The sequence below is a fragment of the Budorcas taxicolor genome, chromosome 23 (genome assembly GCF_023091745.1).
Source record: "Budorcas taxicolor isolate Tak-1 chromosome 23, Takin1.1, whole genome shotgun sequence".
NCBI lineage: Eukaryota > Metazoa > Chordata > Mammalia > Artiodactyla > Bovidae > Budorcas > Budorcas taxicolor.
This window is the reverse complement of record NC_068932.1, coordinates 29,773,875-29,786,462: the sequence shown is the minus strand read 5'-3', so window position 1 is coordinate 29,786,462 and position 12,588 is coordinate 29,773,875. Positions and strand designations below refer to the sequence as shown.

General features: G+C 48.2%; 1 protein-coding gene across 3 annotated transcripts in view; it reads left to right on the top strand.

The window, feature by feature from the left end:
* XPNPEP1 (X-prolyl aminopeptidase 1) overlaps positions 1-6,294 on the top strand; it is a 51,429-nt gene extending 45,135 nt beyond the window's left edge. For all 3 annotated transcript variants that reach the window (XM_052660677.1, XM_052660680.1, XM_052660679.1), the window contains 4 exons: positions 72-245; positions 1,152-1,228; positions 2,436-2,534; positions 5,715-6,294. In XM_052660677.1, coding sequence (XP_052516637.1) covers positions 72-245; positions 1,152-1,228; positions 2,436-2,534; positions 5,715-5,843 — 479 coding nt within the window. In that variant the 3' untranslated portion in view covers positions 5,844-6,294. The remainder of the gene's footprint in view (positions 1-71; positions 246-1,151; positions 1,229-2,435; positions 2,535-5,714) is intronic.
* Positions 6,295-12,588: the final 6,294 nt, after the last annotated feature.

Below are 12,588 nucleotides of genomic sequence, written 5' to 3'. Positions count from 1 at the left end.
TCTCTGAAGTGCTTTGCAAGTTGGGAAGTGCTGTACAGGTATCACCAAGTGGTCCTTTATGTGTCTTTCAGGCCACCTCCTTGACTCCTTTGCCCGCTCAGCGTTATGGGATTCTGGCCTGGATTACCTGCATGGAACGGGGCATGGTGTTGGGTCTTTTCTGAATGTTCATGAAGGTCCATGTGGCATCAGTTATAAAACATTCTCTGATGAGCCCTTGGAGGCCGGCATGATCGTCACTGATGGTAGGTGTCCCTCACCTAGAGGCTGCACGTGGATCCTCTGCCTTTTTGAAAGCTCTGTGTTGTTTCTTATATTTTAATTATTATAAAGTAAACTGGAAAAATTTTGCCCCTTCTATCACCTTGTGGTTGAGATGGTAAAGAATCTGCCTGCAGTGCAGGAGACCTGGGTTCTATCCCTGGGTCGGGAAGATGCCCCGGAGAAGGGAGTAGCCACCCTCTCTAGGATTCTTGCTTGGAGAATTCCATGAACAGAGGAGCCTGGTGGGCTACAGTCCACGGGGTCAAAAACAGTCAGACCCAACTGAGCGACTAACACTTTGACTTCCTGTCACTTTGAATTAGACAACAACCACATTTTTTGATTATAAAAGTAATACATATTCATTGTAGAAAATGTGAGACTGTGGAATGATATAAAGAAGAAAATGAAAATCATTTGTAATCCAGCCACCCAGGGGAAACATGACTTAACATTTGGATATGTTGACTTCTTGTTTCTTTATATATGTGCATACCCTTTTTAGTATCATTGAAATTGCACTGGACATATGGCCTGTATTCTGCTTTCTTACCTAATATGTCCCTATGTCGTTACCAAATCTTGGTGAACGTATTTTAACACCTGCATCATTGTGTCTTACGGCTCTGCCCCATACTTCGTTTGGCGGATTTTCTGTTATTTTACTCCCTACCCTGCAGCCAGTTCTCAGGAATTCCAAGCCTTTCTGTCTCTGGACCTCTAGATAAAAGTGCCTCACGGGAAGAGGTGTATCTGGGCTCTTGCACTGGATTGAGTGGCCCTCCCGCTATTTCTCCTTCGAAGTGTGGTCATCCCAGCAGTGAGAGCTTCTCTGTGCGTGTCTTCATCGCAGGCTGCTCCTCATTCAGGGGTTTGGTTTGTTTTAGAGCCTGGGTATTATGAAGATGGAGCTTTTGGAATTCGCATTGAGAATGTTGTCCTGGTGGTGCCTGTTAAGACCAAGGTGAGTAATGGTGTATTTATTTTGTTTTAAAAATTGCCTTATTCCTTCATGGGGGAGGATGAGGGCTTTTGTCCTTCAAACCAAGAGCATGCCATTCTGGGGCCAAAATGGAGTCTCCTTCCCTTGGTATTGGGGTCTTTTCCTGGAATTCATTCTCTTCTGCAAAGCTAGAAAGAAAATCCTGAGTGAACTGGGAACCCTGAGCGGGACATTAGGGAGCCTCAGGCTTCATATAACGTGGGGCTCTGAGTTTACTGGAGGCAGGGTCTCATCATGAAACCTTCACTGTGTGTGTGTGGGCATGGAGGGGGGTGGTGGGGGGTGCTTGTTTAAAATCTCCCTCCAGATGTTGAAACTGAATCTCCAGGGCTGGGACCTGGGAACTGTTTTCAACAAATGTCCCAGATGATTGTTATCAGGTAAAACTGAGGAAGCCTGAGCTAGCCGCTGGGTCAGGTACCACACATGGGCGAGAAGACGGGTGTGGTGCCCACTCCCCTTCACATTACCAAGAGGAGGTAGGTTTTAGGTGCTAGGCTTTACCTCCAAGACCTGTTTGCTCCTCCTCCACAGCTGGAGGGAAGTGACTTCCTAGGCCTGCAGGGCGGCTGGCCCCCGGGGTCTGCTCTCTGCTTGCACACTGACGTCACTGGAGCAGCCTTGCCTCTCCCCATCCCACAGGCCCTGCCAGAAAGAGAGACCCAGCATGGCCTGTGTGCTCTGCCGTTCCATGCCTCGTGCACTGGACAGACCTCTTAACATCACCTGAGGGGCCTGGCTGGGGCAAGGCAGGTCGTGTACTTGATGTTAAAAAAAAAAACCAAAAAGATCTGCTGGGGGCTTATAGCTTAGCAGAGGCTTGAGAAGCAAACCAGAGATGTGCCTGCTTCTAGATGCCCCGCCCCCTGCCATACCTTCTCCCCATCACAGCAGACAGGAGCCTTGTACACCTGCTGACCAGGTCCTCAGCACTCAGTCTGTCCTTTCCTGAAGGTGCAGGCTGTGGTCTGCACAGCGGAGCAGCTCTTGGAAAGTGGCCCTGCCCTGTTCGTGTCTCCTTCATCTGTTAGAAATGGTGACCGGCTAACCACTCTTGATTTCTTGCTACACCTGGCTGAGGGGCGGTCTTGTCTGGGGGGAGTGACCTCAGGGTGGGTCATCATGGTGAAGAGGAGTAAACGCTCCTATTGTCTTCCCTCTCCCATAGTATAACTTCAACAACCGTGGAAGCCTGACCTTTGAACCTCTGACTTTGGTTCCAATACAGACCAAAATGATAGATGTGGATTCTCTAACAGACAAAGAGGTAACAAGGGTGTCCTGGGGCAGGGGGCAGAAGTGTGTGTGTGGGGTGGGGGGTGGAGAGCTGCCCTGAGTCCTCCCGTTCATCCTCACTTTTAAGTCCTTTTCTGCCCTGTGCCTTCCCCTCCATCCTCACTTTGAAGTCAAGAGTCTAGGCCAGTTGAGTTGGAACATCCTAGGTTTCCCAAGGACTGTAGGTGCTTTTCCTGTAGGTGTTGGGTTTCGAGGTAGATAACAGCCCTGTTTGCCCCACCCTCGGAGGCTGTAGTGTTCACAGGTGGGAATGAACAGTGTGCTCTTGCCTCTCAGGAGGGCAGGGGCCGTAACTGCTGGGAGGCATGTTTAGCAAATATGGACTGTGTGTCTTCCCACAAAAAGCCAGGTGGGCAGGGGGGCTGTTGGCTGTTGCACACACCAGATTGTTTTCTCGTGTTGCTTGAAACACTAAGGAACTGAGAAGCACAATCTATGATCATATGCGTGGTTTTCACACAGACAAGGTGGGTGGTTGCTCTGGGCTCTGAAACCCTTCACAGAGCAGAAGCATGGCCGTGCTCACCTGTCGAGCTCAGAGGGTGACAGGTCTTGAAACCCCTTGAGACCCTCGGGTGGGTCCCCAGGCTCAGGTCCAGAACTGTGGAGGCGGACTGGAAGGGTCAGGCCAGGCGATCAAGGTCAGAGCAGGGACGAGGGTCAAAAATGGTAGAAATAACACCACTCCAGCTATCTGCTGTGAAGTGGTCAGGCTTGAGCCAGGAAGATAGAAGCCAGAAGGATACCAGTTCCAGAGCAAGGCAGGTGGCTGGAAGTCCAGCAAAAGGCAGACTTTAGCAGGAGCCAAAGGCAGGGCAGCGTGGTGGGAATAAGAGGTGGTTGTTACCAGGGGCAGCCGCTGGCCTCATCCCAGGGGCTGTGAGGTGGGACTGTATGCTCAGTGGAGCCCTCGTGGGTCTTGTTTTTGGCACCAGAGGAAGGTGCCTCGGGGGGCTGAAGAGCCCCTGCTACAGGCCTGTGGGATGGGGCTCTCTCCACCAGAGGCCCCTTCTTCTGCCTCATCAGTTCACAGATGGCTGACAGGAAGGTCATCCACTTCTCACTCTGATGCCCTCCGTGTGTGGGCACTTGTTCTTGACCTCAGTGTCCTTGGTTCAGCCAAGCGTTCCTGCTCACGGGACCGACACAGGCCCCCGAGGCTGCTCTATTCAGGTCAGAGATGGATATGGAACAGGAAGCAGCACCGGCTGTGTCTCTTCAGCAGGAAGACTCTCTCCTGTGGTCCTGGGGGTCTTCCCTGGTCCCCGCAGGGGTAGCTTAGGTGGGAGCGGATAAGAACACAGAAGTGAGCGTGGGAGCCCCCACTTGCAACCCTCAGCCCCGAGGAACCAGTCTCTTCTCATGGCCCCCAAGCACAGCTTCCAGGCTCTGAGCAAAAGAGTCTCTACTAATAAGTTGCTTTGCACTCTTGGATGCTGAAGGCTGTGTCGTCCGCCAAGTAATCCCGGGTCAGAGAGGCCTTGCTGTCCATGTGAGCTGTACAAGTCAGGAGACATTTCTCTCATGTGACTTTCCGTTTTATCCAGGGAAACAGCGCATGAGGAAAGTTAAGCGAGGCCAGTTTTTCCTTGAGGGAGAGTTTTGTTAACCTGTGACTGGACCATTGTTCATGACTATATCTTATGGACTCAAATCACTGAACTATTCTCTTAGTCAGTCAGTTTTTGTAGGACAGGGAATATTTTCTTACCTTGGAATCATTAGCAAGTTTCCACAAATAACAAGTAGAGGACAGTATTTGATATAACCAAGCAGAATATATTTATTATCTCATGTAGCAGAAGGGTTCATTTCCCATATACCATTCAATAAATCTGGGACTTCATTCTGTCTTAAGACATAGAGATACCCCACAACAAGATACTGCCCACCGGGCTTTGAAACTCCCAGTGCTTGCCCTTTACTGTCTCACAGTCTTAGCATTTTGGGGTTGGGTCTGCATTCCCATCCCTCTGTCACCAGGTGGCAGCAGAGGACTTTGGACACGAGTGTGGGCGCTGCAGGCTGCCAGGGCTTTTGTGGTGGTGCTTTGGCTGCTGGTGGGGCCCCGTTTTCCCCCAACCAAAAGAGTCTTGGGAGTTTCTCTGTGGCCCCTTGTTGCTCCTGTCTCTTGCACTGTTGAGCTGCCTTACAGCCCTGCTTGGCCTTGCTGCTGACATGTAGCAGCTTGCTTGTTTTTGGTACTGCAGCCCTCCACCCCCATGCCCCCACCTCCCAGACAGACTAGTGACTCTTATCAGTGAGAGTTGGAGTCCTAGTTGGGTCAAAGCCATTGGCAGCATCCCCCTGTTTGTCTAATGTGAAATGGGCAGGCCCCCTTCATGGACAGTAGAGAGTGGGTTCTGCTCTAGGTAGAACTTGCTTTCTTCCATACTTCAGCCTCCCTGCCTCCTCACGAGGAGGAGATCTAACCTTTTACACAGGCACAATTTCTGTTATCAGATTCAGCACGTCAACACCCCACCCCCTGCCACACACACCCCAAGTCCTTCCTTTTTGCCTCCTTTTTAATCTCCTGGTGTGGTGGCCTCATTCAGTTGAGTGTCTGAAAGTCAAGCTTACTGCCCACCCCACTCTGCAGCACAGCCCTTGACCACCAGAGGCTTTGGGTGCATCTGGACGGCCACACTGGCATGACTGTCATGGACCTAGCTGATCCTACTTTATTCAGCTTTGTAGGAGGTGGATACGGAATAGGAAATCAGTGCCTCGGTAGGACAGCCTCAGGTGTGTCTTCACAGCGGTCGAGGTGACCCCCTGGTCCCCTCTCTCTCATCGTGGCTTCCAGGCAGGGGCTGTTGAAGGGAGCTCTGGCTGCCAGTCTCCCTGCACTCAGGGGAGCCCAGAGCCACAGCCTGCCGTCAGGTGTTCACTGTTCCCCCAGAGTCACTGACGCCCGTGTGCAGCAGACGGTTCTGGGAACGTTTGCACCATCAGCCCTGTGGCTCGTCCTGTCTGTTTCCAGGGCGGCAGAACACAAGGAGGTCGCTGTCCCTGGGCAGGGAGGGAGGGTCCTGTGCTCCTTTACTCTCACCCTGTGAGCTCTGCATGTGGGGCCCCACTGCTCGATGGGCAGGCTTTGGTGCAGGTGTGATGGTGAAAACGCGTCTGTCTTCCCTCCCTCTGGCAGTGCGACTGGCTCAACAGCTACCACCTGACCTGCAGGGACGTGATCGGGAAGGAGCTGCAAAAGCAGGGCCGCCAGGAAGCCCTCGAGTGGCTCATCAGAGAGACGCAGCCCATCTCCAAACAGCCTTAATACCTCCTTGGTTTTTATAAAAAACAAAAAACAAGACAAAAAACCAAACGAAAATGCTCTGGGGAAAGGAAGAAGCCCGGCACACCCCTGACATTTCCCCCATGTCCCCTCCTTCTTCCTTACTGCCCCTTTTTACTTTTAGACTCTGAGAAGAACTGAGAATGTTCTTATCCTCTTTGATATTTTCTTGCAGACACGCAATCTTTTATGATTTTTTTTTTTTTAATTGAATGAGCCAAGAATAGATTGCTGCCCCAGAAGGAGGGTACCTATAAGCCGAGTGCTTGATCGGGTGGGCGCCCCGAGCGGCCACAGGGAGCCCTCTGGCCCGCGCTGGTGAAGCAGGCAATGCTCTGCGATGGCCACGTTCCCGGTGCTAGTCCCTCATTTATGATCCCCTTCATGCGCACGAGACTGTATTTATGACCTGAGATTAAAATGTCAGAATGGGCTTCGTCTCTGCTGTTTCTGTCCTCCCGGCACCATCTACCCTACTGTGTGTGGGGTAGGCTCCTCTTTAGGGCACATGTTCTAGGTGGTGCGGGAGTGCCCTTTGGGGAGACTTCCCTGGCCTCCCTGTATCTCTTCTGACTTAATTTTCAGCCTCTTTTTCTTTTCTCTAAAAGCCCAGTGTTTTTTTGAGTATTTTTATTTTCCTTCCCTGCCTCTGGTTTTAAAATGTCATTGATATACCAAAAAAAAAAATAAACCAACAAAAAATCATGTCGACAATGACAGCCTTCTGTGATCCAGTCTGCAGTGGACAGTGTGGATGTCCCTTTGTCTCATTGCTTGTAGGAAGTGGTCTTTGGCTGGTTCCTGTGACTTCCTGTCCTTGGGCCTTCCCTGCACTTGCACACGTGGAGCAGCCTGAAGGGCTGGCAGAGCTTATAATTCTGAGGCCTCAGACTGTGAGCATTGGATTGGGAAAATGAACCCCTCAGCCCTTAGCCGGGATGTCCGAGGTGTGGTCTACACTCTCTCCTGGGGTTTCTCAGTGGAACTGAGCCCTTCTTGCTGATGTGGGATCTTGTTCAATGACACACCCTTTATTTTCTTCCTTTCCTCCTGGGACTCATTTTCCTTTTTCCTGGAGTCATCTCCCAAGAGGCCATTTCCATGCAAATCCTTATCTTTGGGTCTGCTTATTTAGGAACCCAAGACATACCTTGTAACGTATAACCACTATTTGCAGCATATTTTTTGCCAGTTTCTTTCTTTGTGTTTAGTATTCAGTAGTATGTTGAATGTGTGTGCACAGATAGAAGAATATTTCTGCACACATGCACATCATATGTACAGACATGGGGCCATTCTATACATATGCAGTTTCCTTTTTTAACTTGGCAATATATATACCAAGTTATTTTTCCATTTTGGTACACATAGATCCAACTGTTTTTAATGACTGTAGACTATTCTGTTGCATGGCTATATCTTTTTAAAACCAGTCTCATTGAATCTTAAATTACATCTTTGATTTGGGCAGTAAATCAAATCATCTTTGATTTGTGAAAGGTAAGTAGAAGCATACGTTGGCTTTTCACCAAAGCATGGCTGGCGTGGGCCAGTGCCCATTACTGTCTCCAGCTGGGGAGCAGAAAATGAACTAATCTGTGTTTACTAGAGCTTCCCTGGTAGCTCGGATGGTAAAGAATCTGCCTGCAATGCAGGAGACCCAGGGTCCATCCCTGGGTTGGGAAGATCCCCTGGAGAAGGGAATGGCTACCCACTCCCGTACTCTTGCCTGAAGAATTCTGTGGACAGCGGAGCCTGTGGGCTCCAGCTCGTGGGGTCACAAAGAGTTGGACACGGCTGAGCAACTAACACATTCACTTTCCATCTGTATTGAACCAGGGGGGCAGCAAAGAAAACTTGACTGATAGGGTGACCCTAAATTGCCAGAATACCTACGAATGGACTTGTCAACATTTACACCACTCATCCTGCCTTCTTTCCTCCCAAGGGTCATTGATTCCAACTTGCTGTGTGGGAGGAAGCAAGATAGACAGCCAGTTCTCAGGCTATATTTGTAACAAAGCTAGGAAAACACAGAAGCAGTGCCACACAGTAACAGGATATATTTTGATCAGCCAGAGATCAATTCTTGAATGCCTTTGGTTCCCCCTTGCTCATATTTCGAATATGTTCCATAAGATTAGACTTAAAACAGATGTTTTCCCTCTGATAATAGAACTTACTAATCAGCCTCTCATCCACCTGAAAGTTGGAGCCCCACCCCTACCTCCTTGAGGATCCAGACCATCTTCTCCTCTGTGATATCCTGAAACTTCCCCTTTCTCAGGAAATGGGAGCTGTGAATTGCAGCTGTTTTGGAGTTTAAACAGACTGTAACTCAAGTGTGACGGCAACTCCACTGTTCGTTCACCAGGCTGTTAAGCCTGTCACTTCCCAAGGCAGCCTCAGAGCAGAGTTTGATTTAATTGGCTCAAGCCCAAGAAACAAAAATTTCCTGGTGCCAAGAGCTTCCTGCCCGACCCGCGTGTCTTGGCATGAAGTTCAAGAGCCATAAACTAGACGAGATGGCCCCAAAAAGACCGAGGACCGAAATAAAACTGTGATGTGCAAGAGCTCAGAGGAGACGATGAGGAGTTAAAAATGAGGATCAAATGAATCACTCTTCTTCACTTTAAATGATAAAAGTTTGAGTGCGAAAGCAGGCATTGTGCTAAATTTGTGGAAGAATTTCAGGGAAGCTGCTCTTCTGTGTCTTTGTCTTTCTTCCTTTACCGTCCCTTGAAGTTTTAGGTACAAGATGGGATTCAAAAATGGCTATGATATGGGGCCTCTGCTGTGAATAGCCCAGAGGCTGCCTTCTGGAAGCTTGCTCACCCTCTGGTTAAAAATCCATCTGTGGGGGGCTTCCCTGGTGGCCCAGCGGTTAGGCATGTGCCTGCCAATGCCAGGGACATGGGTTTGATCCCTGGTCCTCCACATGCCGTGGAGGAACTAAGCTCCTGCACAGCTATTGACCTCGTGCGCCCTAGAGTCTGTGCCCTGCAACAAAAGAAGCCACCGTGGTGAGAAACCTGGGCATCATGATGAAGACCCGGTTCAGCCAAAAAAAAAAAAAAACCTGTGTTGCTTATGCTGTGAGAGGGGCCCGCCCCACCATCCTCGCGTTCAGTACCTATCCAGCCTAAAGGCCAGGGCCAGCATTTAGCCACCCCGCAGTAACAACCATTTATTGTCAGGTTGGAGCAGGTATTCACGTACTCACAAGCTGTGAGGGAGGGCTTGCCCTTGGTTTTTCCTGGCAGCTGGGGATTTATACCAACAATGACATAAAGACTCACAGGCTGCCTTTGGTGACACCTTTCAGCTTGAGCCCTGCTGGCTCCTAGGGAGAGACAGAAGCGGGTAGTCAGAAGGCTGGGAGAAGACAGGAGGGGTGCTTGGCAGTTTTAATGCCAGTACTCTGGTGGCTGGTTCCTGAAAGCAGATGGAGTACAAAGAATGAGAAACTCATAGGATCAGAATTTGAAAACAAAAGTTCAGATTCTGGCAAGGTGATGGCTGTTGTGTCATAGGTTTTGAATCTCTTCAAATCATTCCCTAAAAACACAGAGAAGCCGGGACAGCACACTGAAATTCATGGATGAGATTTATACCAAGTATATGGGACATGAATCCCCACAAACTTGAAAAAATTTTTTTTTAAATTGTAGTAAAAGTCATAAAATAATTTTAACCACATTTAACTGTACATTTCAGTGACTAAGTATATTCACATTGTTGTGCAACTGTCAACAACCATCCACATCCTGAATTTTTCACCTTCTTAAACTGAGTCAGTGCAGGGTAACCAGTGTGTTGTCAGCAGCTGTGCAGAAGGGCACTATGAAGGGGTGCTCGATGGACTTGAGAACCCCAAAATAACCATCAGAAAATTATTCTACCTTAAAGGAAAATGAATTCTTTAGTAGTCAAACGAATGATCCAGTCACACAGTAGAAAATATATGAGACTGCCATTAGCTTTTGCAGCAACATTTTGGAGAAGAAGAAATGGGGTAACACAGGGCTGTGGTTAGGGTGTTTGTTATTGTTTATTAGGCCTCAAATTTCTTTCATGTGTTTTGTATCTGTGCTGGATTTAACAATAATTATGTTAAAAAACTAACAGTGACCAGGTGGGCAAAATTAGAGCTAATGGGTTGGACCATGATGGTAGGGGTGGGGAGATGCAGTTGCCTCAGTAACTGCACACATTTAGGGAAGGGAGTTCTCCTTGAATCGATCTTGATGGAAGATTCCATCACAGACACCATCATCTCACCAGACAGTTATTTTTTGAAAACTGGGAACACTGGGATTTTCTTACTTTTTTTAGCTTCATGTTTGTCCGTTTGCCTCCACGGCTCCTTCAGGGCAGGGAGGAGACTAGTTTTTCTTTTGAGGTTTCTCCATAGGGTGCACGTTGAATGGATGCTGGTATGCTGCTACTGCTGCTAAGTCGCTTCAGTCATGTCCGACTCTGTGCGACCCCATAGACAGCAGCCCACCAGGCTCCCCCCGTCCCTGGGACTCTCTAGGCAAGAATACTGGAGTGGGTTGCCATTTCCTTCTCCAATGCATGAAAGTAAAAAGTGAAAGTGAAGTCACTCAGTTGTGTCCAACTCTTAGCGACCCCATGGACTGCAGCCTACCAGGCTCCTCCATCCATGGGATTTTCCAGGCAAGAGTACTAGAGTGGGGTGCCATTGCCTTCTCCAGATGCTGGTATAGACAGGCTCAAACTCCACCACAAATTGTATGTTTATAGCAGCCTGGGCCATTTTCTTACCTTCTGCCCCAGAAGTGAGTGCAACGTGTCCTTTTTTTTTTTTTTTTTAACCTGAGTGCCTGTCACAAGGCACTGCCATCTCTTCAAAGTCCTGCTTTGGCTCTGAGGGCCTGGGGACACAGCCCATGGCCCACCCTCCTCTTCCCTGAAACCCTGGGCTGAGGACTATCAGACTTGATGCTTTCTTGCTCTGTTTTCTGATCCTGTCCTATGAGTGGGTTACAAGACTTCTCTCTTGCCTGAAAAAACCTCATCTAGTCTTTCTTCAGAATCCCTTGGACTGCAAGGAAATCAAACCAGTCAATCCTAAAGGAAATCAATCCTGAATATTCATTGGAAGGACTGATGCTGAAGCTGAAGCTCCAATACTTAGGTCTCCTGAAGTGAAGAGCCAACTCACTGGAAAAGACCCTGATGCTGGGAAAGATTAAAGGCAGGAGAAGAAGAGGATGGCAGAGGATGAGATGGCTAGATAGCATCACTGACTCAGTGGACATGAGTCTGAGCAAACTCCAGGAGATAGCGAAGGACAGGGAAGTCTGCAGTGCTGCAGTTCATGGGGTCACAAAGAGTTGGACACAACTTAACGACTAAACAGCAATGAAAAGATGCTCTATCTCAAACATTTTGTCTGGGAAATGAAAAGAAGAATAATCTTGATATATCATTTCAAAAATACCACATTGACAAAATTTTATATATGATAGTTCCAACATATTGGTAAGATGTTGAAAACTGGTACCTTTATGTACTGCTTAGAGGAGATGGACGTGGTATAAAAGCTGAAGAGAGTATGGTTTATATAGTGAATCCTAAAGGAAATCAGTCCTGAGTAGTCATTGGAAGGACTGATGCTGAAGCTGAAACTCCAATACTTTGGCCACCTGATGCTAAGAATGGACTCTTTGGAAAAGACCCTGATGCTGGGAGGGATTGAGGGCAGGAGGAGAAGGGGACGACAGGATGAGATGGTTGGATGGCATCACTGACTCAATGGACATGAATTTGATCAACTTTGGGAGTTGGTGATGGACAGGGAAGCTTGGTGTGCTGCAGTTTATGGGATCACAAAGAGTCAGACATGACTGAGCAACTGAACTGAACTGACTGAAGTTGTTAAAATATAAAAACAACAGCATGAAGGACTAAGGAAGAAATGGAGGCATACTGTTTCAAAGTTCCTATAAGGACTGACATGAATTTGAGTCAACTCCAGGAGATAGTGAAGGACAGGGAGGCCTGGGGTTGCTGCAGTCCATGGGATTGCAAAGAATTGGACACGACTTATCAACTGAACAGCAGTCTTATTTAAAAAGAATTTAAAGCTATTGTTTATGGGTCACTGTGTGGACCCAGTACATGGAGGCTACAAATCCCTCCTCCAATTTCTCTCTCCTTTCGAGAAAAGTCAAATGTTTTAGTTCTGCAGCTTCCCAGGCACAGCTGAAAATCTGTGGAATTATCTTTCAGAGTTAGCCATCAGACGGTTCCAATCAGAAAGCTGAGACTTGAAACTCTGCCTAGTAGAGGGCCCAGAACAGGGAGCTCAGACCAGCAGGGCCCACCATCCTGGCCCAGTCAAATTTCAAGTCAACATAATTTAAAGAGAGAATTTGCTAAACAGAGACAAACCCAAATATACCAACCATTAAACAAAACAAAAACCAACCAAACTTCCAGGACACTATTACGAAATAGATACGCACACATCATCTCAGAATAGAGGACAGTTAACTTAAACACATTTTAACTCATGGTAAAACTTATGATATTAGCTTCACTTTTTTTTTTCTCATTTTGGGGGATTGTTTTGTTGCAAACATCCTTATTACACACAGCACCATGGAAGATGCTAAATGGAGGAAACTAGGCACAAATAGGGCGCCCTCCAGGAGTCACATAGAGAAAGGATGAGCATAGGTGAGGCTCCCTCCAGGAG